This window comes from Lolium rigidum, chromosome 2, assembly GCF_022539505.1.
Source record: "Lolium rigidum isolate FL_2022 chromosome 2, APGP_CSIRO_Lrig_0.1, whole genome shotgun sequence".
In the NCBI taxonomy this organism is placed as follows: domain Eukaryota; kingdom Viridiplantae; phylum Streptophyta; class Magnoliopsida; order Poales; family Poaceae; genus Lolium; species Lolium rigidum.
In genome coordinates, this window is record NC_061509.1 from 111,890,001 (window position 1) to 111,915,904 (window position 25,904).

Here is a 25,904-nt window from a genome sequence, read left to right on the forward strand (position 1 = left end):
TTCTTGCAAAAGAAGTACCCATCTAATAAGCCTCGGCTTAGCATCTTTCTTTGTCATAAGGTATCTAATTGCAGCATGATCGAGTATGAATCGTAACTTTTGAATCAACAATATAAGATCTAAATTTATCACAAGCAAAGACTACAGCTAACAATTCTTTTTCAGTAGTAGCATAATTTCTTTGAGCAGCATCAAGAGTCTTGCTAGCATAATGAATAACATTTAATTTTTTATCTACTCGCTGTCCAAGAACAGCGCCTACAGCAAAATCACTAGCATCACACATAATTTCAAATGGTAAATTCCAATCAGGAGGTTCAACTATTCTTTAAAGTTTCAAAAGCTTCCTTACAATCATCATCAAAAACAAAAGGTACATCTTTTTGAAGAAGATTAGTAAGAGGTTTTGAAATCTTGGAAAAATCTTTAATAAACCTCCTATAAAACCCAGCATGACCAAGAACACTACGAATACCTTTAACATCCCTCGGATAGGGCATCTTCTCAATAGCTTCAACTTTAGCTCTATCAACTTCAATACCTCTCTCAGAAATTTTATGTCCCAATACAATTCCTTCATTAACCATAAAGTGGCATTTCTCCCAATTAAGAACAAGGTTAGTTTCTTCACATCTCTGCAAAACTTTATCAAGATTTCGCAAGCAACAATCAAATGAATTCCCATAGACAGAAAAATCATCCATGAATACTTCCACAATACTCTCACAAAAGCCATGAAAAATAGCAGACATGCATCTTTGAAAAGTAGCAGGAGCATTACATAAACCAAAAGGCATACGCCTATAAGCATAAGTTCCATAGGGACAAGTAAAAGTGGTTTTCTCTTGATCTTTAGCTTTAACAGCAATTTGTGAGTATTTTTAGATAACCTTTCTAGCATTTGATCAATAAATGGTAAAGGGTAATGATCTTTCTTAGTAACTTTATTAACTTTTCGATAATCAATGCACATTCTATACCCTACAACTACTCTTTGAGGTATGAGCTCATCATTATCATTAGGCACAACGATCATTCCTCCTTTCTTAGGAACACAATGCACAGGACTAACCCATCTACTATCGGCAATAGGATATATAATACCAGCTTCAAGAAGTCGTAATACCTCATTTCTTACCACATCCTTCATCTTGGGAATTAGACGACGCCGAGGTTCAACAACGAGCTTCGCATCATCTTCCATATTAATGGCGTGTTGGCATATAGAGGGAGAAATCCCCTTCAAGTCATCAAGAGTATAGCCAATAGCACCTCGATGTTTCTTCAATATTTGCAATAATCTTTCTTCTTCAAACTCGTAAGCTTAGAACTAATAATAACAGGATATATTTTCTTATCATCAATATGAGCATATTTAAGATTATCGGGTAAAGGCTTTAAATCAAAAACAGGATCTTCCTTTGGTGGCGGTGTTGTACCCAAGTCTTCCACCGGTAAATCATGCTTGAGAATAGGTTGGCGAAGAAAAATCTCCTCAAGCTCCTCTCTTTCCTTCCTAAAAACTTCACTCTCGCTATCCTCCAAATGTTGCTGCAAAGGATTATTAGGAACAAGAACAATAGATGCACACTGCTCCATTTTAAAATCATTACTAGGCAAATCAGCTTTATAAGGAGTTTTAGTAAATTTAGAGAAGTTAAACTCATAAGATTCACCAGCAAATTTAGTCAAAATTTTCTCTTTCTTGCAATCTATAATAGCTCCACAAGTATTTAGAAAAGGTCTACCAAAAATGATAGGACAATAATCACTAGCAGCAGAACCAAGTACCAACAAGTCGACGAGGATATTTAATCTTACCACATAGAACTTCCACATCTCGAACAATACCAATTGGTGAAATAGTTTCTCTATTAGCCAGCTGAATAACCACATCAATTTCTTCAAGTTCACAAGAATCAATTTCGTGCATAATCTCCGTGTAAAGCTCATAAGGTATAGCACTAACACTTGCACCAATATCACATAAACCATAATAGCAATGATCACCAATTTTAACGGATAGCATAGGAACACTAGCTTGTTTGGGTTTATTAGGATGTGAAACAATATTAGAAGCATCTTCACGGAAAATAATATGACCATCCTCAACATTTTCGAGTCACAAGATCTTTAACTATGGCAATGACGAGGTTCAACTTTTATTTGTTCCTCGGGTTCTCTAGGTTTCTTTTCACTTTTATGAACCGCACTATTTATAACGAGTACTCTTTCACTTTAGCAGGAAAAGGAGTTTTTTCAATGTAAGCTTCGGGAATAACGCGATCAGCAGTTTCAACTACAACACACTTATTAATAGATGAATCAATTTTATCTTTATACGGTTCATGATACTTATCAAAATTCTTCTTAGGCAATTCATAATGAGAGGCAAAAGCTTTATAAAGGTTTGCAGCAACTTGAGAATCAAGGCCATATGTAGCACTAATATTACGAAATGTATCAGTATCCATAAAAGCTTCAATGCATTTATAATCATAAATTATACCTGATTCTCTATCTTTGTCATTCTCCCATCCTTCAGTATTTTCTTGGATCCGATCAAGAAGGTCCCTTTTAAACTCTTCTTTATTGCGTGTAAATGATCCAGAACAAGAAGTATCTAGCAAGGTCTTGTCTTGAAAAGAAAGTCTTGCATAGAAATTACCAATAATAATATTACCAGGAAGCTCATGAATGGGGCATTTGAGCATTAAAGACTTCAATCTCCCCCAAGCTTGGGCAATACTCTCTCCATCATGAGGCCAGAAATTATATATGCGGTTCCGATCTTTGTGAATTTCACTTGGAGGATAAAATTTGTAATAAAATAAAGGCACAATGTCCTCCCAATCAAGAGAATCACCATTCTTCAGCAATTTATACCAATGCGCCGCTTTACCAGACAGCGATATAGAGAATAGCTTCTTCCTAACTTCATTCATAGCAATTCCTGCACATTTGAATAACCCGCATAATTCATGCAAAAACAATAAATGATCACCAGGATGGACAGTTCCATCCCCTTCATAGCGGTTATCCATAACATGTTCAATAATTTTCGTAGGTATTTTATATGGTATTACTTCCTCACCGGGCGCCTCATCCACTACCGTTGCAGTAGTAGTAGATTTCCCAAATAGAAATCGAAGAGAAGATCTCTCCATAATGACTTATAGCAGCAGGCAGAAATAAAATCAGCACAAACAGTAAAGGTTTTCCTTACCAATTCCGCTTACCAATAGCGCTTCACTCCCCGGCAACGGCGCCAGAAAATAGTCTTGATGACCCACAAGTATAGGGGGGTGTATCGTAGTATCTTCGATAAGTAAGAATGTCGATCCCAACGAGGAGCAGAAGGTGTTGACAAACAGTTTCGATGAAGGTTTCACTGTAAATGCTCACAGACAAGTATTCGTGGGGTTTTGATGTGACAGATGAAATAAGTACGAGTAAGTAAAATGCGAGAGAAATAATTGCAGCGAGTGGCCCAATCCTTTTTAGCACAAAGGACAAGCCGGTTTGTTTACTTATAATGACCAAACGTTCTCGAGGACACACGGGATTTTAGTCTAGTGCTTTCGCTACATACAGACTGATTAATCTTCATTGTTTTGATAAGTGTTGTGTGGGTGAACCTGTGCTAATGTACCGCCCTTCCTAGGACTAATACATACTTGTGATTATACCCCTTGCAAGCATCCGCAACTACAAGAAAGTAATTAAGATAAATCTAACCACAGCCTTAAACTCGAGATCCTGCGATCCCTCCCGCATCGATATACCAACGGGGGCTCAGGTTTCTGTCACTCCGGCAACCCCGCAATTGGCAAACGAGTGCAAGATGCATTCCCCTAGGCCCATAAATGGTGAAGTGTCGTGTAGTCGACGTTCACACGACACCACTAGAAGAATAACACCACAACTTAAATATCATAACATTGAATATTACTCATCCATAGTTCACTACTAACAATTAGACTTCACCCATGTCCTCAAGAACTAAACGAACTACTCACGAGACATCATATGGAACATGATCAGAGGTGATATGATGATGAATAACAATCTGAACATAAACTTGGTTCAATGGTTTCACTCAATAGCATCAACAACAAGTGTGAATAGATACCGGGAGAGTTTCCCCTATCAAACAATCAAGATCAAACCCAAATTGCTACGGCGGTGACGAGGTGCTGCGGAGGAGATGGCGGTGATGATGGTGAAGATGATGATGATGGTGATGGAGATGATGTCCAGCTCGATGGCGGTGACGATGGCGTCGATTTCCCCCTCCCGGAGGGAATTTCCCCGGCGGATTCCTGCCCGCCGGAGAGCTCTTTTCTCTCTGGTGTTCTCCGCCCCGCAGAGGCGGCTGTAACCCTCTGTGAGGTTTCCTCTGTGGCTTAGGTCTTCGGGACGAAGGGTTTGGCGAAAAGGAGGCGAAAGGGGTCGTGGGCCCTCCACACCACATGGCGGCGCGGCCAGGGCCTGGGCCGCGCCGCCCTAGGGTGTGGGCCCACCCCGGCTCCTCCCCGGCTCCTCCTTCCGGCTTCCTTCGTCATCTTGAAAAATAGGATTTTTGGTATAATTTCCTTCCACAGTTGATCTTCCGAAATATTGCGTTCTGACGGTGCTTTTTCCAGCAGAATCCTGGCTCCGGTGTTCGATCCTCCAATAACGATGAAACATGCAAAATAGATGAAATAACATAAGTATTGTGTCCCAATATGAAATATATCAATGAATAACAGCAAATTATGATATAAAATAGTGATGCAAATTGGACGTATCAAGCGTCTGTGTGCTTTTGTTTTTGTTTTTGTTTGAATAAATTGGATTACATCATGCTTGTGTGGGAGAGAGACACGCTCCGCTGGTTCATATGAACACATGTGTTCTTAGCTCATAATATTCATGGCGAAGTTTCCTCTTCGTTAAATTGTTATATGGTTGGAATTGGAAAATGATACATGTAGTAATTGCTATAAATGTCTTGGGTAATGTGATACTTGGCAATTGTTGTGCTCATGTTTAAGCTCTTGCATCATATGCTTTGCACCCATTAATGAAGAAATACATAGAGCATGCTAAAATTTGGTTTGCATATTTGGTTTCTCTAAGGTCTAGATAATTTCTAGTATTGAGTTTGAACAACAAGGAAGACGGTGTAGAGTCTTATAATGTTTACAATATGTCTTTTATGTGAGTTTTGTCTGCACCGGTTCATCCTTGTGTTTGTTTCAAATAACCTTGCTAGCCTAAACCTTGTATCGAGAGGGAATACTTCTCATGCATCCAAATACTTGAGCCAACCACTATGCCATTTGTGTCCACCATACCTACCTACTACATGGTATTTCTCCGCCATTCCAAAGTAAATTGCTTGAGTGCTACCTTTAAACAATTCAAAATTTATCACCTCTGATTTGTGTCAATGTTTTATAGCTCATGAGGAAGTATGTGGTGTTTACCTTTCAATCTTGTTGGGCAACTTTCACCAATGGACTAGTGGCTACATCCGCTTATCCAATAATTTTGCAAAAAGAGCTGGCAATGGGATTCCCAGTCCCAAATTAATTAACAAAAATAGACACTCCTCCATGGTATGTGATTGTTGGACTGGCACCCGAAGGATTCGGTTAGCCATGGCTTGTGTAAGCAAAGGTTGGGAGGAGTGTCATCATAATAAAACTAAAATAAAAAGGCACTCCTTCATGGTATGAGATTGTTGGCAGTGCACCCGAGGTTCGGTTAGCCATGGTTTGTGAAAGAAAGGTTGGAAGGAGTGCCATCTAAAAATAAAATAAAATGGGAGCCGCTCTTTGAAGGTTTGTCTGGCAAGGGGGTTAGAGTACCCGCTACCATTCGTTGACAACAACATACACCTCTCAAAACTTTATTTTTATGCTCTCTTTATGTTTTCAAAATCAAAGCTCTAGCACAAATATAGCAATCGATGCTTTTCCTCTATGAGGACCATTCTTTTACTTTCAATGTTGAGTCGGTTCACCTATTTTCTCTCCACCTCAAGAAGCAAACACTTGTGTGAACTGTGCATTGATTCCTACATACTTGCTTATTGCACTTATTATATTACTCTATGTTGACATTATCCATGAGATATACATGTTATAAGTTGAAAGCAACCGCTGAAACTTCATCTTCCTTTGTGTTGCTTCAATGCCTTTACTTTGAATTATTGCTTTATGAGTTAACTCTTATGCAAGACTTATTGATGCTTGTCTCGAAAGTGCTATTCATGAAAAGTCTTTGCTGTATGATTCAGTTGTTTACCCATGTCATATACATTGTTTTGATCGCTGCATTCACTACATATGCTTTACAAATAGTATGATCAAGTTTATGATGGCATGTCACTCCAGAAATTATCTTTGTTATCGTTTTACCTGCTTGGGACGAGCAGAACTAAGCTTGGGGATGTTGATACGTCTCCAACGTATCGATAATTTCTTGTGTTCCATGCCACATTATTGATGTTATCTACATGTTTTATGCACACTTTATGTCATATTCGTGCATTTTCTGGAACTAACCTATTAACAAGATGCCGAAGTGCCGGTTCTCGTTTTCGCTGTTTTTGGTTTCAGAAATCCTAGTAACGAAATATTCTCGGAATCGGACGAAATCAACGCCCAAGTTCCTATTTTCATCGGAAGCATCCAGAACACCCGGGAAGGACCAGAGGGGAGCCCTGGGGGGCCCACACCACACCCCGGCGCGGCCAAGGGGGGGGCACGCCCCCCTAGGGTGTGGGCCCCCAGAAGCCCTCCTGCGCCGCCTCTCCGCCTATATAAAGCCCCTGACCTAAAAACCTCGGGGCGTTCGACGAAAACCACAAAAACCTTCCAGAGCCGCCGCCATCGCGAAGCCAAGATCTGGGGGACAGGAGTCTCTGTTCCGGCACCCTGCCGGAGCGGGGAGTGCCCCCGGAAGGCTTCTCCATCGACACCGCTGCCATCTCCACCGCCATCTTCATCACCGCTGCTGCTCCCATGAGGAGGGAGTAGTTCTCCATCAAGGCTCGGGGCTGTACCGGTAGCTATGTGGTTCATCTCTCTCCTATGTGCTTCAATACAATAATCTCATGAGCTGCCTTACATGATTGAGATTCATATGATGATGCTTGTAATCTAGATGTCATTATGCTAGTCAAGTGAGTTTTACTTATGTGATCTCCGGAGACTCCTTGTCCCACGTGTGTAAAGGTGACGAGTGTGTGCACCGTGTGGGTCTCTTAGGCCATATTTCACAGAATACTTACTCAATGTTGAATGGCATAGTGAGGTGCTTATTTATATCTCTTTAAGATTGCAACATGTTTTGTATCACAATTTATCTATGTGCTACTCTAGTGATTTGTTATTAAAGTAGTTTTATTCCTCCTGCATGTGTGCAAAGGTGACAGTGCGTGCACCGTGTTAGTACTTGGTTTATGCTATGATTATGATCTCTTGTAGATTGCGAAGTTAACTATTGCTATGATAATATTGATGTGATCTATTCCTCCTACATATGCATGAAGGTGACAGTGTGCATGCTATGCTAGTACTTGGTTTAGTCTTTTGATCTATCTTACACTAAAGGTTACTAAAATATGAGCATTATTGTGGAGCTTGTTAACTCCGGCATTGAGGGTTCGTGTAATCCTACGCAATGTGTTCATCATCCAACAAGTGTAGAGTAAGCATTTATCTGTTCTGTTATGTGATCAATGTTGAGAGTGTCCACTAGTGAAAGTGTAATCCCTAGGCCTTGTCCCTAAATACTGCTGAGTTACTACTGCTTGTTTACTGTTTTACTGCGTTACTACTGCTGTGTTACTACTGCTGCGTTACTACTGCTGCGTTACTACTGCTTGTTTACTGTCCTGGGCAAAGCACTTTTCTGGTGTCGTTGCCGTTGCTACTACTTATTCATACCACCTGTATTTCACTATCTCTTCGCCGAACTAGTGCACCTATTAGGTGTGTTGGGGACACAAGAGACTTCTTGCTTTGTGGTTGCGGGGTTGCATGAGAGGGATATCTTTGACCTCTTCCTCCTCGAGTTCGATAAACCTTGGGTATCCACTTAAGGGAAACTTGCTGCTGTTCTACAAACCTCTGCTCTTGGAGGCCCAACACTGTCTACAAGAATAGAAGCTCCCGTAGACATCAGCGAGTGATCCTACGGATCGTCGTTCACTTTCTGCTTACTGTGTGTTTCTTGGTGGTTCGCTTGTTGCTTGGAAGACGAAGAAACAGGTCGCGGTTTTCCGTTCGAGTGTTGATGCTGAGTTGCAGGCTATGGCTTTGTTGATTGCTGAGGTGACCTGGTTACGGTGGTTGCTTGCAGATTTTGGGGTCTCTGTTACGACACCCACTCTACTTTTGTCTGACAGTACAGGTGCTATCAGTATTGCACGTGATCCGGTCAAGCATGAGCTGACCAAGCATATTGGTGTTGATGCTTTTTATACACGTGCTCAGGTGCAGGATGAGGTTGTTGCGGTTCATTATGTGCCTTCAGATTTGCAGTTGGCGGATTTCTTTACAAAGACACAGACTCGAGAGCGCAGCATGACTTCTTACTCTCCAAACTCAGTGTTGTGGATCCACCATGAGTTTGAGGGGGGTGTTAGATGTATATATCTGTATATTGTAGTTTCCCCATATGTTAGGGGGCTTCCTGCATATTTCCACCTATACATGTACTATATATTGTGGCCTTTGGCTCCTGGTAATACAACAAGCATATTGCCCTAACAATCATGAGTTGCAACCTAGATTGTAAATATACTAAATCGTTGGATTGCTTCGTGATTTGGGCTAGACACGAGTTGCAAGATTTCAACTAAAACTTAATACCATCATCTAACTGAGTTTAGTTCTTAGTCACTTTAGAATCTTATATCTTATATATACTAATTGAAGGCTCTCAATAAGCCTTCACGTTAATCCTAGAGAATACTAGTAATAGATAATTATTCGTCCGATTAATCTGGTAAATTAGCTCATGAAATCCTCGGCCCGCATGCAATTAACTGTTTTTAAAAAAAAATCTCATCGGCTATGAAGAAAAAAAATACTTCCTTGTCTCTTCCGTCGCATAGGCAGGCTCTCATTAGCTTAATTCTCAGTCCATGAGAATTAGTCACGCCGATGTATTATAGACTCCAGTCTTATTGTATAGATTCAAGGGTCAAATTTCTCTGCATTCCACTATCATGTACAACTCAGTCCATCACACTATGCTAAGTTCCGATACAGCAAGTGAACCATTTTCGAATTGAAAAGATGCTGCATTTATATTAATTTATATCCTCTACAATGAATATGCAAATCATACATAAGCTCGTATCTTCGTGCGGCGGCAGATGTCTGAGTTCAAGCCATGAGACCGGCAAGCAGGACCATGAGGCCAAGGCCTGCTGTGACCCTGACCGAGGTAGCGGCGGAAGGCGACGGCGGCGGTGGAGAGTTGCTGGCGCTGGGACCGCTGGCTGGTGTGGGCGACGACGGCGTCGACGGGGAGGAGGCTGACACGACGTCGATGGTGACCTTCATGCCGGCGGTGCAGTGGCCAGTAAAGCCGCAGATAAAGTAGCGGGTGCCCGTGGCGGGGAGTGCGACGACGTCGTTGCCAGTTTTGAGGGTGGTGATGGGGCTTGCAGCGCTGCAGGAGTCGTAGTCGGCCTTGCTGACCTCAAGCACGTCATGCGCCTGCGGTGAGTACTTGAAGACGATACTGTCACCGGGGATGAACTGCTTGGAGGATGCCCAGCTGCCGTAGTTGATGCCGAAGCCCCACTCGCTGGCTGGCTCGCCGACGTTGTATGTCGCGGCCGATGCGATGCTGAAGACGGCCATCGCCGCCAAGGCCAGTAGGGTGATCTTCGTGGCAGCTGCCATTGCTGTTGAAATTGGAAGGAGCAAAGCAAGCAGAGGAGATTCAAGCTAGATACGCTGTTGATCCTTGGCGTTATATGGTTGCTGTTGTGTTTGTGATGCTGCCGTGCAGGACAGGCCATTTATTGACAAACAAGTACTAGTGGGTTTCGTGGTAGCATTTGGACTTTGAAGTTGAATAATTCTATGCGCGCATTTGAAAGAAGCCCGTGCTAGCTATTACCTGGTCATACATGGCCAGGCTGGGTTGTTGGCTTGGTGAATGTCGACCTTTTCACGCCATTATGGTTTCACATCGACGTGGTCTATGGTATGCGTCATGGGCTAACACAATATGGCATGGAAGCACGTATGTGCTGTCGCCCTGGAACTAGCAAATCTAGCTCAAAGGGAAAATTCGAAATTTTCCAAAATCTAATGGAACAACTTTCCCATTGTCAGCCCTAATTTATGAGTTGATCGTATTTTTGTTTGTAAGGGCCGAGCTGGCAAAATATGGACAAATTCTCATCCTCAAGTGAAAAATCATGATATGAAGAGGAGAGGGCATCAATGAAAGTTTATCATAATTACTGCTAAATAAAACAAGGAAAAAATGTTACAGCACATCGTTATTTTCTGGCATTTGCTGAAACACACCGCCGAAATATGGCTTCGCCATGTACCTTTATAATTTTGAGGCATATTTGCTAGAACCATAGTACACACGGAATGGCCAAAAGAGGAAACTTTGACCTTTGCAAGCCTGAATACGACATTTCCCTTTTGTTTTAGTGCCGAGAAAACTTGCAAATTCTCTATGCGACCCGTTTTCACCTCTGCTTTGAAATCCCACGGGCCGTAGCGGTGTGAAGAAACCTAGTCCAGCAAGTCACCTCCCTCGTCAGCCTCTCTGCCTCCGCCGTCCCGGGTGAGCCCCCCTACCTTGCCTACCGCTCTGCCCTCTCTCACCCAGCGAGCACACTATCCATCTCCCTCGCATAGTGAGCCCTGCCTCACTCGCCAATATCTTCCCTGATTCGTGTCTACTGTAAAGTGCGCCCCAACATCAAATGGAAACTTCCTTGTGAGGAGTCCATGCTTCCTGCACCAGATCTTTGTCCAGAGCCACATGCGCCCTCGCCCTGGGCTACGAAACCATGGAGTTCACCGACCTAACTTGGGTTACCAAAGGGTTTACAAGTATCCCGTCAATAGGTTCCCAATTGATTTACAAATAGAGGGAAAACCGGCTCAAAACCGGATATGCGATGGTCATTCACAAGCAAAAATGTTAAACTTCCCAGTTTTGGACGTGTGGTGTGTTATGCCAAGGTGTCACAAAATTTTAATGTTACCTACCAAAGGTACATTCTAGCGGCATGTTTCAACAAATGCTAAATAATAACGGTGTCTTGCAGCAAATTTTCACATAAAACTAGTACGCAAAAGTTTCAAGTAGATTACAGAGTAAACATAAATTTCATGCATATTACAAAGTAAGCAAAAGCTTCAAGCAAATTATAAAGTACACAATACAACATAGTTACTACGTAGATAAACGAAAGTTTGAACGAGATTGCAAGATACTCAAGCGCCAATAGATTAACAAAAGCTTTAGGAAGATTGCATAGTACTGAGGTGGGAAAAAATGAAGATTATTCAAGCGATTAACAAATTACTCAGAGTGAAAATAAGGATGAATATACCACTAAATGAGGAAACATTATAAGGTCAAAGATACACAAAATAGGATAATATCAAACATACAAGATAGGATCAAAGATACCCACAATAGATCTAAATCCTCCAGGAGATAAACATACATACAAAGAAGCAGATTGTAGTAATGACATGTTGATGACACAAATAGACAAACACTCGATGAAGGAACTCATAACACGATGAATAGAAATGTCATAGAACAGCTGTATAGAGCAGATAACCACATCAAAAGCAATAGAAAAACAAAATAAAATCTGAGGAAAGGACAAGTGGTTGAGAACATCTCTAAACCTCCGTCTGGAGAGGCTATGTGTGCATCCACCCTAGTTTATCGACATTATAGGATAACCCACAAGCATCACCCCCTTGCAAATGATTTTCTGCTCACGAAGTAAAAGTTATTCTCTAGCACAAGCATAACCTAGCTTGGCCCCGTCTCTAATGGAAGATCTTCAAGGTGACCTCATAAACTTCACAAACTTTTCGTGGAAAGTACACACACACACACCAGATGCTCGAATGTCCATACCCGAGCTGCCAGATCTCCAAATACCAAAATATAAGAGATCACCCCTTCCATTTTAGGTGACGGAAGGATCATACCATTCGAGCGTCATGATTTTCCTGATGGTCTGGAGAAAGTAGGAATCAATATCACTTTCCTAATCCTCCTCTACTTTCAAGAAGAATGTGATGAGATTATTTTTTCCATCAATGGGAGCGGAGCAGGTCAGAAAAAGGATCTTAGAGTTGTTGGAAATATGCGCTAGATGCAATAATAAATATTACTCCCTTTGTCCTAAAAAATGTTGCTCAACTTTTTCTATATTCGGATGTATTTATAATTAAAGTTTAGCATCTTTTTTAGGGATCTTTTTGTCTATATCCATCTGTATCTAGTCAAAGTTTAGCATCTTTTTTAGGGATGGAGGGAGTATTATTATTTCTAAGTTGACTATTTATTTATATTCATGTGCTAGAATTTTTATGGTTCTTAAATATTAGATTCAAAGGAAAACTCACTAGCATGTATGGAAACGTAAAAAGAAATAAGTTCAGTAGTATCGCCAAAAAGATTGTCTCATGTCTTGCTTGATGATTATGTATTCCTAATCATCGACATTGTTAAAGTAATAAGGATGCCAGCAACAATGTGTTAAGGTATACTCACATATTTTTACCATGGCAATATCAAGTACCTTCATGCTAGACGTTTTACTTCGGGGTTGTCAAACGTTACGGCGTTACCCATAACACGGTGATTAGAATGGAAATATTTAGGTACGTACAAAAAAGTATGTCCAGGGACTTGATAATTCAAGATTAGGATTTGCTCGTTCGGCGATGGTCTCTAGGCGATCTAGGTATCATGATGAAAGTGCACCGAGCCCTCATGTGTGGTTTTCGTAATTAATGACAATCCCAATAAACTAGCATTTGCATTGAGCTTTACCTGTAGGTTTTTCCATAGGCAATTCTTTAACCATATGTTGGTTTCAAGATTGTAAAATAAGAACAAAGTGAAGAAGTTCAATGATGACCGAGGTGTAATTCAAAGAGTAATTCAATATTGGTCATGTGAGAGTTGAGCCTATGTCAAGTATGTCTTATAATAAGAAGATTGAGTGATCTCTCTTTGTACCTTCAAGACATCATCATAATGAAGAAAGAAGAAATCAAGTGCAAGTTTAAGATGATTCATTGATACGTCGCAAACGTATCTATAATTTTTGATGCTCCATGCTTGTTTTACATAAATTTCTATATGTTTTGTTTACACTTCGTTGCATTTTTATACATTTTCCGGCACTAACCTATTGACAAGATGCCACAGTGTCAGTTCTCTGTTTTCTGCTCTTTTGTATTTTAGAAAAGTTGTACAGGAAATATTCTCGGAATTGGACGAAACAAAAATAATATTTTACCGTAACGAAGACAAAGTCCGGAGGAGAGATGGAGGGGCGGTACAAGGCGGCCACACCACCCCATGGCGCGGCCAAGGGTGGGCCCGCGCCATGGCATGGTGTGGGCCACCCAGGCGGCCACCGATCTCGCCCTTCCGCCTATAAATTCCCTTCGACACAAATACCCTAAAACATACAGCCTCCGTCCATGAAAGTTCTGTCACCACCTCCATCATCCAGACAAGTTTCGGGGGTCAGAAGTTCCTCTTCTGGCACCCAGCCGGGACGGGGATTGACCCCCGGAACCATCTCTATCGACTCCACCGCCTCCACTTCGACTCGATGATGCTTCGTGAGTAGTTCCCCCATGGACTACAGGTTCTCGGCTGTAGCTAGTTGGTACTCTCTCCCATGTACTTCAATACAATGATCTCATGAGCTGCCTTACATGATTAAGATCCATATGATGTAATTGGTGTTATGTTTGTTGAGATCCGATAAATTGTGGAATTGTGATCAGATTGTTCATCATATTATCATACTATTTTTATTTAAGATCTTGCATGCTCTCCGATACTTGTTGTTACCTTGGTCAAGTAGTTGCCTGTATCTCCAAGGGGGGGGTATTTATGCTCGATAGTGGGTTCATAACTCTAGTAATCTGGAAGAGTGACAATAACTTCTAAGATTGTAGATGTGTTGTTGCTGCTAGGGAGAAAACAATAATGTTTTGTCTAAGGATAATTCTATTGTTTACTTTACACACAGCTTAATGCGATAATATGTTGCTTGCAACTTAATACTGGAAGGGGTTCGGATGATAACCTGAAGGTGGATTATTAGTCATAGTCGCAGTTGGATTACGGTCTATGTATTATATTGTAATTCCCAATTAAATACTACAGTCACCTTTATCTTATCATAGCATGCATTTTCATACCCTCACAATTATCAATTGCCCAACTGCAATTTGTTCACCCAACACATGTTATTTGGAGAGTTACCACTAGTGTAGATAGCTAGGAACCCCGGTCCTTCTATCATCATCATTGCTCTATAGTCAACTCCGCACCGAATACTTTCTGGTGTCATCTCCTCTGTGTTACTATTGCCATTGCTCTCATATTACTGCTACTTTCACATCACCCCTGTTACTAGTGTTTTTCCAGGTGCAGCTGAATTGACAACTCCATTGTTAAGGCTTATAAGTATTCTTTACCTCCCCTCGTGTCGAATCAATAAATTTAGGTTTTACTTCCCTCGAAGACTGTTGCGATCCCCTATACTTTAGGGTCATCATTCATCTCGAGGAGATCATATGTTTAATGCTTGCCATCCATATGGTGATCATGGATATATGAAGACTTGTTACAAAAGAGGTTCTCCCGTATTGGAGTATGTAGAAAATTTGAAAGAATTCACAAAGCAAGCACTATCAATAAAGGCCTTCTATTTTGAAGAGGTCAAGATCTTGATCATCTACCTCAAGTGGAATGTGTGCAAGGAAAAGGTTTATTCTTGATATAATTTTCTTCTTGCGGGTCTCGTGGTGTTAGTTGGGAGACCAGTTTCTAGGATACTTAGTACTACTATCAAGAGGGGCTCTCGAGTGAGTAACTTGATCGTATCATTCGGTGAGAGATCAAACCTTTGCATCATTGGCATCATATTTATTGGTTGTTATTTGGATCTTATCGATGATAAGTTTTAGAGCTTGTGTTTATTCTCATGATAAGTTCTAGTTCATCAAACATGGATTTCGTATGAATTTTTTTTTGTGTTTTTTCGATGTTCAAGTATTTTCCAGTTCCTCTATGATGGAGGTTACACACCTCTATCTATTTCGCATTTTCGTTCAAGTAAACCAAAGAGATCCAATCAAGGAAGACACATGAGGGTCAAAGAAAAAAATCTTAGCAAGATAGACAAATAAAAGCAAAGGCCAATGTGAATATGATCAATGATATTTTACCTCATAATATATTACCAATTTTCCAAGGGCAATAAGTACTAGGAAATAATTCCCGTTGGTAATTTGCAATTATATCTAAGATCATCTTCACAATGAAAATGCATATGGAAAATCATAGCAATTATTAACCATGAAGAGATAGAGATTCTTGATAACTTCAATTAGTTACCCAATCAAGCAAAGCAATGATGAGCACAACTTGAAGCACATGGTTTTCAAAGAGGATATAGATAAGAAAAACTCTCACAAACAAGATCTAAAAGAAGAGCAATAAAAATATTTAGGAAAATTGGAACATGTTTGAGCTAACATGCCACATAGGAGAAGGTAATTTACATTATCAATTCTAAGTGGAAGTACCTCAAATGTTCACACTTTCTAGGATCTAATATGCATAAATCATAATACTCCCTCATAATGTGATTAAAAAATTCTTCTCAATGAGAGGGAAATAGTATCCAACAAGAGATAATTAGTGGGTATTATAGAATTTGAATTTATCATATGCTTGACATACCACATAGAGACTAAAAAATATTACAATATTATCAAGGAATTTAGTTGTCTCTTCAAGGGTTTTGTGAGGTTGTATATGCATTGTTCTACAATGGAAGAGACATCTCACATATAGGATCAAACCTTTCAATTTTAAATATGAACTCCTTGTTGAGCTGTTTTCAGGCAGAAATAAAGGTTCTCATAGTCCTTTCTAGATCACCGAGAGCGTTGATACAAACTACCACAACTATTGCCTAGGGGAATCATTTCCCAATTTATTCACATAACCATTGTTGCTGATATTGTTTTTAATAAATTTTACTTCAACAATTTAGTCATTACTTTCAAAAATATTACATAAAGGAATATTATCAACATTACACTTAGAAATCATAGGTATTAAAGTATCAACCTTAGAAAGCACATAATATTTAAGACTCCACCCACTCAACCAAATTAATATTGTTTTAATTGAAGTAGATGCTCACTCATTGTGCCATTGACCATGATTAACCAATATATTTTCGTGGTCTCGGGAAACTTTTGGGGGATAAAGGAGAGTCAAACATCTTTCTATACATAGTACCTTTGTTCCAATAAAAAAGGTGTATAAATTTAGTCAATATTCAAACCCTAGTAAGTTTGACCAAATATATAGAAGAAAATATCAACAGAAATATATATTATGAACATAAATTTATAATAAATCTTTTATTTGATATTGAAAATGTTCATATTTTTTCCTAAAACATTGGTCAAAGTTAGATGTCATTGACTTTTAATTAAACTTGTATGCCTTATTCATTCAAAAGGAATGAGTATACATTAAACCATTATAAAAAAAAGTTGGCCAAGATACTTAAGTTACAAGTATAATTCTAATTCTTAGAAAAATTAAAGTTAGAACAAGTGAACATTTCTTTTCCAAATTGGGAGGATGCTAGTTTTATTAAATTTTCCCCAAAAATGAATATATAGATTTCTCTCACTAAAACAGAATACCCCGCCAATGTAATTTGACGCTTAAGTGAATGGATGTGATCACAGTGCCAGCTGTCACGTCTGGTGAGAGTAACAGAGAAGAGCTTTGAGCCTTGGCCCCTCTAACTATACCATATTTAAAACCTTATATACATGCTTCTTACTTTTTCGGTAAAGGGTGTTTCATTATTCAAAATAATTAATCATTATATCTAGGCTCGGCATAACTAGGATGAAAACAACCACTGTCCATCCAACGTACCGATACATGAAAAGAAAAGGCTCGGTTCCTATAGATTCAAGGGTCCAATTTCTGCATTCCACTACCATTTATGTACAAGTCAGTCAATCATACTATTCGGGTTTTTTTTAGCAACTGGCAGGAGCACTGCCTTTTCATTAGGCAAGAGGGAAAACCGAACCACTGTACAGAGATGGCATGTTTAGTTTAAGGTGTAAAACATGCTAGAAACCACTAAGAATAAAAACAAAACAAAAAACCGCCTAGTCCGGCTCTGCAGGATAGGCCAACCTTGCGGGAGCAAAAGCACGTTGTCTTTTCACGATGTCTTCCCTAGCGATTGAAGCCACCTCAAGGTATGTTAGACGACGACCCGTGAAAATGCGTCTGTTCCTTTCTTTTCAAACGTTCCAAAGCACATATATGAAGCGTCCACTGAGGCAACGCTTGTCAGGAGCTGACTTGCCAACAATGATGGCGTCCCACTAGTCGGAGATGGACGCAAAGGTATATCCACTCGTGGTAGAGCCATCGTTGTCTTCCCGTTAAAGGAGGGCCCAGATGGCCGTAGTGAAAGGGCAATCCTTATAGTGAGGAGCTTAGCTTGGAGGGCGAGCCATGCAAAGATCTTGCATTTGGGTTCCGCATGGGCTAGCCAGATCTTGTTAGCTGCCGAGAAACTGCAAATGGTATGCCGAGCCAGCAGAGTAGACCCCAATCACACTATTCTAACTTGCGATACAACAAGTGAAAATTTCATTTCCGAATTGAAAATATGCTGCCTTTATCATTTTATGTCCTCTACAATGAATATGCAGCCCATACATGTAATGTATCATTCTCTCTCACTATAAAGAATACACTAGCAATATATTTGACTATACATCAGCTCGTATGTTCGTGTCGGGGCAGATATCTGACTTCAAGCCATGAGACTGGCAAGCAGAACGACAAGGCCAAGGCCTGTTGTGACCCTGACGGAGGTAGCGGCGGAGGGCGATGGCGGTGGGGGAGAGTTGCTGGCGCTGGGACCGCTGGCTGGTGCGGGCGACGATGGTGTCGATGGGGATGAGGCTGACACGACGTCGATCGTGACCTTCATGCCAGCTGAGCAGTGGCCAGCGATACCGCAGATGAAGTAGCGGGTGCCCGTGGCGGGGAGTGCGACGATGTCGTTGCCGGTTTTGAGGGTGGTGATGGGGCTTGCAGCGCTGCAGGAGTCGTAGTCGGCCTTGCTGACCTCAAGCACGTCATGCGCCTGCGGGGAGTACTTGAAGACAATACTGTCACCGGGGATGAACTGCTTGGAGGACGCCCAGCTGCCGTAGTTGATGCCGAAGCCCCACTCGCCGGCCGGCTCGCCGACGTTGTATGTGGCCGCTGAGGTGGTGCTCAAGATGGCCATCGCCGCCATGACAAGGAGGGTGATCTTCATAGCAGCTGCCATTGCGGTTGGAACTGGAAGAAGTAAAGCAATCAGAAGAGGTACAATGCCAGATGTAGCTGATCCTTGGCGGGGTTTGGGACTTTGGGTTGCTTTTGTGTTTGTGATGCAGCCGTGCAGGAAGGGCCTTTTATATACAATCACGTAGCACGCGCAAGGTAGGTTCTGGTAGCATTTGGACTTTGGAGTTGAATATACAATCACGTAGCACGCGCATTACCAGGTCATACATGGCCAGGCAGGGTTGGTGGTTTGTCGACCTTTTCTCGCCATTATGGTTTCACATCGATCCGCGTGGTCTATGGTATTATTGGTATGCGTCATGGGCTATGCCATGGAAGTATGTATGTGATGTCGCCCTGGAACTAGCAAAGCTAGCACAGAAGGGAAAAATTCGAAATTTCCGTAATTAGACTTGGAAGCATTGAAAGAAAGTTCTTTAGAGCATCTCCACCTCCTCTCCCAAAGCGTCCCTAAACGGCATCAGATCGAGCATTTAAGGATGTGTTCTCTTCGTGTCGCGTTTGGGGACGTCGCTCGTCCCCCAAACGCGGTCCCCAAACAGAAATTCAAATATTTCACATTTAAAAGAGATCGTTCTCGTCGAAGTTGCCGTGATCTAAGTAGCCGCGATCAGAGTACTGGACGCGCGATCATATTACAAACTGGTGGTGCAAGCTAAACATAAATTAGAAGAAGGGATTCAGCGACGGCGACGACGCATCCTGAGTCGACGTAGGCCAGTCGATCACGACGACCTCGTCGTTCTTTGCCCGGTGTGCTTGCTCTACCGCCGACTCCAAGGCCGGCGCCGATGCAGATGCTGATGCCGCCGACACAGGTGTACTAGCAGACGTTGTCACAGACACGACTGCTGGTGCCGGCTCGGCCTCCGGGGTTTGGTTGCTGTCGCTGCCTCGGCCGCCGCCATTTTTGTTGCGATGTCGTCAGGGATCATGCCTTTGTAGAAGTTGTGCGCCGCCCACGTCCGGGGAGACATTCCAGCTGTCGACACGGTCAGCAAGGACATGTCCTCCTTGCATTTCTTGAGCTCCATCTTCTCTTCTTGCCTCTTGAGCAGCGTCGTTCACCTTTCGTCGGTCTTTTTGTCGCGGGAGAGCAGGGTCGAGGAGACCTCGGCGAGGCACTGTGTGATGGACGATTGCGTCTTTTCGGTCGCCGCTGCATCGGCCAAGGCGGCCTTGGCAGCGTTGTTGCCAATAGGGCGCCCTACCGATGTTGCGAGCGGCGCATCCAGATCAATAGCATCGTTCCCCGTCGACAACGAAATACGCGTCAACCGCCATTTCTCGTTTGTTTTGAGCTTGTTATAGCAATGCATCAGCACGAAAGGCCTAAACCCTTCCGAGTTCTTCCGATTCATTGCCATGGCGCGGTCGAACTAATGAAAGGAAGCGCAAACAGATCGTGGTTAAACTAGGCGCTAAAACTTTTTGTAAAAAGAGGTGTACCACATCGTTGACGTTTGTGCCGTTGTCGCCTCTGGTCTCGACCTCGTTATGGTACCCATGGAACATGTTCACCGATGCATGGATGATGGCCCAGCGTGTCGACATTGCCTTTTGGCTCCTCTTCATTGTCATCGTGCGGTAATCCTTGTTGACTAGCTTGCGCTCATCAAACTCCACATTGATCCTTGCCCAATACTTACCTTACTTTTGGTTAGCGCCGATGATAGAGTCATTGCTCACTGTTGACCACGACTCACAGATACATTCATCCTCTAGAACCTTCCACTTGGGGCCTCGTGTGCCCGAGGCCACCTTCTTCTTCCTCACGCCGGTCGTGTCAACCTCCAAGAGATCCTCTGCATCCTCCGCGGCATCCTCGTCCTCTTCGTCGCCGCCCTCTTCATCATCATCGTCATCATCCTCCACCCCCTCGCCCCCCTCCTCCTCCTCCTCACCACCGGTGCCCTGGAATTTGAGCGTACCCTACAGCCAGTGAACGGGGCGCCATCCGCACCAGGACATGGCTGGCGCTGGGGCCCTGGGTCGTACGCCAGGGAGTAGAACATGGCGTTGGGGTTGAAGCAGCCATGCGGCAGCGCATCCTCGTACCGCGGTGATGTCTACGCACGCTTCTATTCCTGTAGACAGTGTTGGGCCTCCAAGAGCAGAGGTTTGTAGAACAGCAGCAAGTTTCCCTTAAGTGAATCACCCAAGGTTTATCGAACTCAGGGAGGTAGAGGACAAAGATATCCCTCTCAAGCAACCCTGCAATCACGATACAAGAAGTCTCTTGTATCCCCAACACACCTAATACACTTGTCAGATGTATAGGCACACTAGTTCGGTGAAGAGATAGTAAAACACAGGTGGTATAGATGGTGATAATATTGCAGGAAGTAAAGATGCAGTAAAACAGTAAACAAACGGTGCCATAAAATAGCTTGTTGGCGTGTGAGGCAATTCTCTGTGGTGTAAACAAGGCCTAGGGATCATACTTTCACTAGTGGACACTCTCAACATTGATCACATAACTGAATAAACAAATACTACTGTCTCTATACTCTCTTGTTGGATGACAAACACCATTCATTGTGTAGGGCTACAAGAGCTCCCTCAAGCCGGAGTTAACAAGCTCCACAACATTCGGTGTTCATATTTAAGTAACCTTAGAGTGCATAATAGACCATTGCAATTATACCGAGTACTAACATAACATGCACACTATCACCATCAGGCTATGAAAGGGGGAATAGATCGCATCAATACTATCATAGTAATAGTTAACTTCATAATCTACAAGAGATCACAATCATAACCTACGCCAAGTACTACATGATGCACACACTGTCACCATTACATCATGGAGGAGGAATAGACTACTTTAATAACATCCCTAGAGTAGCACATAGATGATATTCAACTAGATCACAAAGCTCATGATCACATAAAGATCACATGGGAGAGAGAGATGAACCACATAGCTACGGTACAGCCCTTAGCCTCAGGGGATAACTACTCCCTCCTCATCATAGGAGACAGCAGCGTCGATGGAGATGGCGGTGGTGTCGATGGAGATGCCTTCCGGGGGCAATTCCCCGTCCCGGCGGCGTGCCAGAACAGAGACTTCTGTCCCCCAGATCTTGGCTTCGCGATGGCGGCGGGTCTGGAAGGTTTCTCGTACCGTGGCTTATTCGTATCGAAGATTTAGGTCACGAGGCATCTTATAGGCGAAGAGTCGGAGTCGGAAGGGCTCTGGGGGATCCACACACCATGGGGGCGCCCCCCCTCTGGCCGCGCCGCCACCATGTGTGGGGGCCCTGGGCCTCCCCTCTGGTCCATCTTCGGTGTTCTGGAAGCTTCGTGGAAATATAAAATCGTGGGCCTTGATTTCGTCCAATTCCGAGAATATTTCCTTACTACGATTTCTGAAACCAAAAACAGCAGAAAACAGGAACTGGCACTTCGGCATCTCGTCAATAGGTTAGTTCCGGAAAATGCGTAATAATGACATATAATGTGTATAAAACATGTGAGTATCATCATAAAAGTAGCATGGAACATAAGAAATTATAGATACGTTTGAGACGTATCAAGCATCCCCAAGCTTAGTTCCTACTCGCCCTCGAGTAGGTAAACGATAACAAGGATAATTTCTGAAGTGACATGCTATCATAATCTTGATCAATACTATTGTAAAGCATATGAGATGAATGCAGCGATTCGAAGCAATGGTGAAGACAATGAGTAAACAACTGAATCATATAGCAAAGACTTTTCATGAATAATACTTTCAAGACAAGCATCTATAAGACTTGCATAAGAGTTACTCATAAAGCAATAAATTCTTAGTAAAAAGCTTTGAAGCAACACAAAGGAAGATATAAGTTTCAGCAGTTGCTTTCAACTTCAACATGTTTATCTCATGGATAATTGTCAACACAAACTAATATAACAAGTGCAATAGGTAAACATGTAAGAATCAATGCACACAGTTGACACAAGTGTTTGCTTCTAAGATAGAAAGAAGTAGGTAAACTGACTCAAAAATAAAGTAGAAGAAAGGCCCTTCGCAGAGGGAAGCATGGATTACTATTTTTGTGCTAGAGCTTTTCATTTTGAAAACATAGAAACAATTTTGTCAACGGTAGTAATAAATCATATGTGTTATGTATAAGATATCCTATAAGTTGCAAGCCTCATGCATAGTATACCAATAGTGCTCGCACCTTGTCCTAATTAGCTTGGATTAACATGGATTATCATTGCATAGCATATGTTTCAACCAAGTGTCACAAAGGGGTACCTCTATGCCGCTCCGTACAAAGGTCTAAGGAGAAAGCTCGCATTGGATTTCTCGCTTTTGATTATTCTCAACTTAGACATCCATGGACAACATAGACAACAGATAATGGACTCCTCTTTAATGCATAAGCATTCAACAACAGATAAAATTCTCATAAGAGATTGAGGATTAATTGTCCAAACTGAAACTTCCACCATGGATCATGGCTTTAGTTAGCGGCCCAATGTTCTTCTCTAACAATATGCATACTCAAACCATTTGATCATGAAAAATCACCCTTACTTCAGACAAGACGAACATGCATAGCAACTCACATGATATTCAACAAAGGTAAAAGTTGATGGCATCCCCAGAAACATGGTTACCGCTCAACAAGCAACTTATTAAGAAATAAGATACATAGCTACATATTCTTCACCACAATAGTTTTAAGGCTATTTTTCCCATGAGCTATATATTGTAAAGACAAAGGATAGAATTTTAAAGGTAGCACTCAAGTAATGTACTTTGGAATGGCAGAGAAATACCATGTAGTAGGTAGGTATGGTGGACACAAATGGCATAGTTTTTGGATCAAGGATTTGGATGCACGAGAAGGAATCCTCTCAATACAAGGCTAGGCTAGCAAGGTTGTTTGAAGCAAACTCAAGTATAAAACGGTACAACAAGACTCACATATGAACATATTGCAAGCATTATAAGACTTTACATCGTCTCCTTGTTGTTCAAACACCTTTTTTCAGAAAATATCTAGACTCTAGAGAAACTAATCATGCAAACCAGATTTTAACAAGCTCTATGTAGTTCTTCATTAATAGGTGCAAAGTTCATGATGCAAGAGCTTAAACATGATCTATATGAGCACAACAATTTCCAAGTATCAAATTATTCAAGACATTATACCATTTACCACATGCGGCATTTTCTGTTTCCAACCATATAACAATGAACGAAGCAGTTTCAACCTTCTCCATGAACATTAAAAGTAAAACTATGAACACAAGTGTTTAAATGAAAAATCGGAGCGTGTCTCTCTCCCACACAAGCATGAATTTATTAAGAGAATTAAAATAACAAAACGAAAATAAAAGCACACATACGCTCCAAGTAAAGCACATAAGATGTGACGGAATAAAAATATAGTTTCACTAGAGGTGACCTGATAAGTTGTCGATGAAGAAGGGGATGCCTTGGGCATCCCCAGGCATCCCCAAGCTTAGATGCTTGAGTCTTCTTAAAATATGCAGGGATGAACCACGGGGGCATCCCCAAGCTTAGGCTTTTCACTCTTCTTGATCATATTGTATCATCCTCCTCTCTTGACTCTTGAAAACTTCCTCCACACCAAACTCAAAACAAACTCATTAGAGGGCTAGTGCATAATTGAAAATTCATATATTCAGAGGTGACATAATCATTCTTAACACTTCTGGACATTGCACAAAGCTACTGAAAGTTAATGGAACAAAGAAATCCATCAAACATAGCAAAATAGGCAATGCGAAATAAAAGGCAGAATCTGTCAAAACAGAACAGTCCGTAAAGACGAATTTTTCAGGGGCACTTAACTTGCTCAGATGAAAATGCTCAAATTGAATGAACGTTGCGTACATATCTGAGGATCACGTACGTAAATTGGCAGATTTTTCTGAGTTACCTACAGAGAACCCTGCCCAAATTCGTGACAGCAAGAAATTTGTTTCTGCGCAGTAATCAAAATCTAGTATGCACCTTACTATCAAAGACTTTACTCGGCACAACAATGCAATAAAATAAAGATAAGGAGAGGTTGCTACAGTAGTAACAACTTCCAAGACTCAAATATAAAATAAAATTGCTGTAGTAAAATAAAAACATGGGTTGTCTCCCAAGAAGTGCTTTCTTTATAGCCATTAAGATGGGCTCAGCAATTTTAATGATGCACTCGCAAGAAATAAGAGTTGAAGCAAAAGAGAGTATCAAGAAGCAAATTCAAAACAAATTTAAGCCTAACCCACTTCCTATGAAAAGGAATCTTGTAAATAAACAAGTCATGTAGGTATAATGCAACAAGCATAGGAAAACTAGACAAGCGCAACTTCAAGATTTTCAGCATATAGAGAGGTGTTTTAGTAACATGAAAACTTCTACAACCATATTTTCCTCTCTCATAATGATTTTCAGTAGCATCATGAACAAACTCAACAATATAACTATCAAATGAAACATTCTTATCATGAGTCTCATGCATAAAATTATTACTACTCCCAACATAAGCATAATCATTCTTATTAATTGTAGTGGGAGAAAATTCAACAAAGTAGCTATCATCAAATATAGGAGGCATATTGTAATCATAATTAAATTTATCCTCCATAGTAGGCGGCACCAGAAGACCACTATCATTATAATCATCATAAATAGGAGGCAAAGTATCATCAAAGAAAATTTTCTCCTCAATGCTTGGGGGACTAAAAATATCATGCTCATCAAAACCAGCTTCCCCAAGCTTAGAACTTTCTATATCATTATCAACAATGGTGTTCAAAGCGTTCATACTAATATTACTACTAGCATGCAAATAAGGTTCCATAGGTTTTTTAATTTTCGCATCAAACAATCCATGTCTTAACTCAGGAAATAGTTTAAAAAGCTCACAGTTGTTTTCCATTATGCCTAACTAGTGAAAAATAAAAACAAGAAACAAAAAGATGCAATTGCAGGATCTAAAGGAAATAGCTTCGAGCACTCACACACCGGCAACAATGCTAGGAAATAGCTTAGTAGTCGGAGGATGTGAATACCTTTTACCTTACCTCCCCGGCAACGGCGCCAGAAAATAGCTTAGTTGCCGGGGTCCGGAGTGAGTGCCTTTTACCTTACCTCCCTGGCAACGGCGCCAGAAAATAGCTTGATGTCTACGCACGCTTCTATTCCTGTAGACAGTGTTGGGCCTCCAAGAGCAGAGGTTTGTAGAACAGCAGCAAGTTTCCCT

General features: G+C 41.5%; 2 protein-coding genes across 2 annotated transcripts; both read right to left on the reverse strand.

The window, feature by feature from the left end:
- Positions 1 to 9,291: 9,291 nt before the first annotated feature.
- On the reverse strand, positions 9,292 to 9,989 carry LOC124687113 (mavicyanin-like). The gene has a single exon (XM_047220948.1). The coding sequence runs from the start codon at positions 9,912 to 9,914 to the stop codon at positions 9,390 to 9,392; it is 525 nt and encodes a 174-aa protein (XP_047076904.1). The 5' UTR covers positions 9,915 to 9,989; the 3' UTR covers positions 9,292 to 9,389.
- Positions 9,990 to 18,013: 8,024 nt separating this feature from the next.
- Positions 18,014 to 18,738, reverse strand: LOC124687114 (mavicyanin-like). The gene has a single exon (XM_047220949.1). It carries the CDS (start codon positions 18,656 to 18,658, stop codon positions 18,134 to 18,136), a length of 525 nt encoding a protein of 174 aa, XP_047076905.1. The 5' UTR covers positions 18,659 to 18,738; the 3' UTR covers positions 18,014 to 18,133.
- Positions 18,739 to 25,904: the final 7,166 nt, after the last annotated feature.